At 48.3% G+C, this 3513-nt stretch overlaps 1 protein-coding gene across 1 annotated transcript; it reads left to right on the plus strand.

Annotated features, from left to right (window-relative positions):
- Positions 1-485: 485 nt before the first annotated feature.
- LOC123094368 (zinc-finger homeodomain protein 11-like) lies at positions 486-1760 on the plus strand. The gene has a single exon (XM_044516385.1). It carries the CDS (start codon positions 860-862, stop codon positions 1568-1570), a length of 711 nt encoding a protein of 236 aa, XP_044372320.1. The 5' UTR covers positions 486-859; the 3' UTR covers positions 1571-1760.
- Positions 1761-3513: the final 1753 nt, after the last annotated feature.

A 3513-nucleotide genomic window follows, 5' to 3' on the forward strand; every position in this document is an offset into this window, starting at 1 on the left:
AAGAAGCCCTTTGGATCAAAGGAACCACACCTCCAAAATTCCTATGGATGCATTCCTACACCTCAATCCTATAAGAATTTCAACATCCACTATAACCTCTTTTTTACACTGATTCGCGTAGGATCGAGGCACTTTTCCTGTGTTTTTCCTATGTTCCATCCAAATGACCATTCTTGTAGTTTTCCTCTATTTTGTAATCCTCTGTTCTGCACCTACAATCCCGTCAAATTCCTGTGTTTTTTGAATTCCTTTGTTTTCTAATCCTGTGATCCAAAGAAGCCCTTATTGTTTATGGATCATATACACTTCTGTATGCAAAGTGCATGCACATCCTAAATACGACATGGGAAGATACTCCATGTGTGATCGTATCTTGAAAAGATTCTGGTTCAAAACATTGCACCTGCTACCCTCCAAGGGCAGCACAGAGGAAAGTCAAACAGTGCCCTGTCTGTCCTCCTTTTGCTTGCGGCAGCGAGAAGCAGTCCCCCCTACGCCCCAAAACACCAGGATGACAAAAAATATCGCAAGAATCAAGAACAACACACGGCAAATCTACCATCTCGACGTGCACCGAACTGCCGAGCCACAAACCCGGTTCCCACATCTCCACATGCATTATGCTTGAGTACCAGCAGTACTTCTTCCACTACATACCCAGCACAAACTTACAGCTCCTCTCAAGCTCCCACGTAGCATGCACAGCTGCTGCTGAACGGGCCACATAGTAGAAGTAGAGAGAGAGAGGAGAGAGGGAGAGAGAGAGGTGGGAGGGAGAAGGAGAGGATAGTGAGAGAGGAGCGAAGGGAAAGAGGAAGAAGAAGGCAAGAAAGAGGGAGGGAGGGAGGACAAGAGAGCAATGGAGCAGCTGCAGCACCAGCAGGAGCGGGCGCGGGAGGTGTACAGGGAGTGCCTGCGCAACCACGCGGCGAAGCTGGGCACCTACGCCTCCGACGGCTGCTGCGAGTACACCCCCGACGACAGCCAGCCGGCCGCGCTCCTCTGCGCCGCCTGCGGCTGCCACCGCAACTTCCACCGCAAGGCATTCCTCGACGGCGCGGCCTCTCCCGGCGCCGCCAGCCAGCACGCGCCGCTAATGCTGCCCTCTCCCGGCGCCCCGCCGGGCTACATGCACCACCACCTGGCAATGGCCGGGCCCTCCGGGCCTGGGGTCGCCATGGGCGGCGGCGACGGCGGCGGGTCGCACAGCGGCGGGGGCAGCAGGCGCCGGACGCGGACCAAGTTCACGGACGAGCAGAAGGCGCGGATGCTGCGGTTCGCGGAGCGGCTGGGGTGGCGGATGCCCAAGCGCGAGCCCGGCCGCGCGCCCGGGGACGACGAGGTCGCGCGCTTCTGCCGGGAGATCGGGGTCACCAGGCAGGTGTTCAAGGTCTGGATGCACAACCACAAGGCCGGCGTCGGCGGCAGCGGGGGCGCCGGAGCCCAGACGTCGTCGTCGACCACGCGTGGCGGTGGAGGTGGAGGTGGAGGTGCGGGGGGCATGTCGCCGGCGATGGGTGGCGACGGTGAGGACGACGAGGAGGTGAGGGGCAGCGAGATGTGCATGTAGTAGTTCTTCCTCCTACGTGTAGTGGGAGGGATGGCATGGCTAGGCTGGGATAATTTAACTCCTTCTTTTTCGCTAATTTCTTCGGCATTTTTTGCTTCGACCGGTTGATTCTTGACGATTGTGTTTAACAGTGATCCTAATGATGCGTTATTTTGATGATTAATTAATTGATTTTGTTGTTACCCTCAAAGGAGGCTCGTGTCTTTACTTGTTACTATCATGATAGCAGACTTGAAATGCATATGAAATATGAACTACAAATGAGCCATGCATGCTTAATTTTCCTTTGCACTTAGTTTAACTTGATCTCGTAAGGACTCAATTAGTTCATTCATGAAAGATGGAGAGTACAGATAAACATGCTTGAGAAGGCTAGCTTGCTCCACTAGACTACTCTGAACGGTGGGACTCAGCAAAAAAAAAAATACTCTTTCCGGTCCATATTACTTGTCGCTCAACAGATGTACTTAGCATCGAAATGCCTTACATACATACATTTGAGTAGTTCTACAAAAAACATACATTTGAATGATGCATCAGTTTGAGCGACAAGTAATATGGATCGGAGCCCCCGCAAAAAAAAGTTGGATCGGAGGGAGTATATGATTTTCCTTTGCTGTGGAGTTTTTGGTTTAGAACAACTGAACTTCCAAAATTCATTGCTTTCCTATGTACTAATTCAGGTTTTCTTTTACCAAGAAGTCAAACATTTTGGAGACTTTTTGTGCTTCTTAGCGGTGCAATGAAACAACTTTATTGCCTTAGTCCGGTCCAAGATAGGAAGTACTGAGTCATGTCATTTTATTCCTGTCTTCCAAAGAGGCTGAGGGTTCATTATGTTTTAGTCCTTTCTGATGAGCCAATATATTCCACACAGCCTGATTTGTGCTGCATAAAGAGTGCAGTGTAATCTTTCAAACAGCCAGGGATATCACTTCCTGAATATAATTTCAAGACAGCCACATGGTCCTCTTTTGGTCTCCTATCGCATTTGATTGATAACTAGCAAGAGGCCTATGCGTTGCACGGAACATCAATATGCATTTATACAAGCTGTTTATCTCGTGGGAGACGAAGATGAACGAGGGAAAGCATTATCTGCAAATGTGGAAAGGGATGCGGGTATCTTTCTGTAAAATTGTCATACTTCGCTTTCTATCCGTCAGATATAGATCGGACGGTTTATATTGGAGGATGGCAGACACTCCATCATCACCAACTCAGTTTTTTTATAATAATTGATATTGATAATATGTGACACCTGCAATTTTTACTTATATGTGTCGCATATTATTGATCATCTTTATACATTTTTTACTTGTAGTTTTGCATTGATAAACATTAGTTAGAGACACATCAGTTACTATATATGAGGTGCGGTTTCAGTACTACTAGGCGCGAGGAGGAGGTTAGCTTTGATGGGCAGGTGATGCCTCAGAAGGACATTTTTCGATATTTGGGCTGAATGCTGCAGAAGGATGGGGTTATTGATGAAGATGTAAACTATTAAATCCAAATCGGATGGATGAAGCGGCGCCAAACTTCTGGCATTCTCTGTGACAAGAGAGCGCCACAAAAACTAAAGGGCAAGTTTTACAGGACTGCGGTTCGACCCGCGATGTTGTATGGCGCTGAGTGTTGGCCGACTAAAAGGCGACATGTTCAACAATTAGGTGTGATGGAGATGCGCATATTGAGATGGATGTGTGCCCACATGAGGAGGATTGACTCTGAAATGATGATATATGAGATAGAGTTGGGGTAGCATCAATTGAAGAGAAGTTTGTTCAACATTGTCTGAGATGGTTTGGGCATATTCAGCGCAGGCCTCCAAAAACTCCAGTGCATAGCGAACGGCTAAAGCATACAGATAATATCAAGAGAGGTCGAGGTAGACCAAATTTAACATGGAAGGAGTCCATAAAGAAAGATCTGAAGGACTG

This window comes from Triticum aestivum, chromosome 4B, assembly GCF_018294505.1.
Source record: "Triticum aestivum cultivar Chinese Spring chromosome 4B, IWGSC CS RefSeq v2.1, whole genome shotgun sequence".
Taxonomy (NCBI): domain Eukaryota; kingdom Viridiplantae; phylum Streptophyta; class Magnoliopsida; order Poales; family Poaceae; genus Triticum; species Triticum aestivum.

Excerpts from the sequence above, each read along its gene's own strand:
- LOC123094368 (XM_044516385.1), top strand. The coding sequence starts at position 860 with ATGGAGCAGCTGCAGCACCAGCAGGAGCGGGCGCGGGAGGTGTACAGG.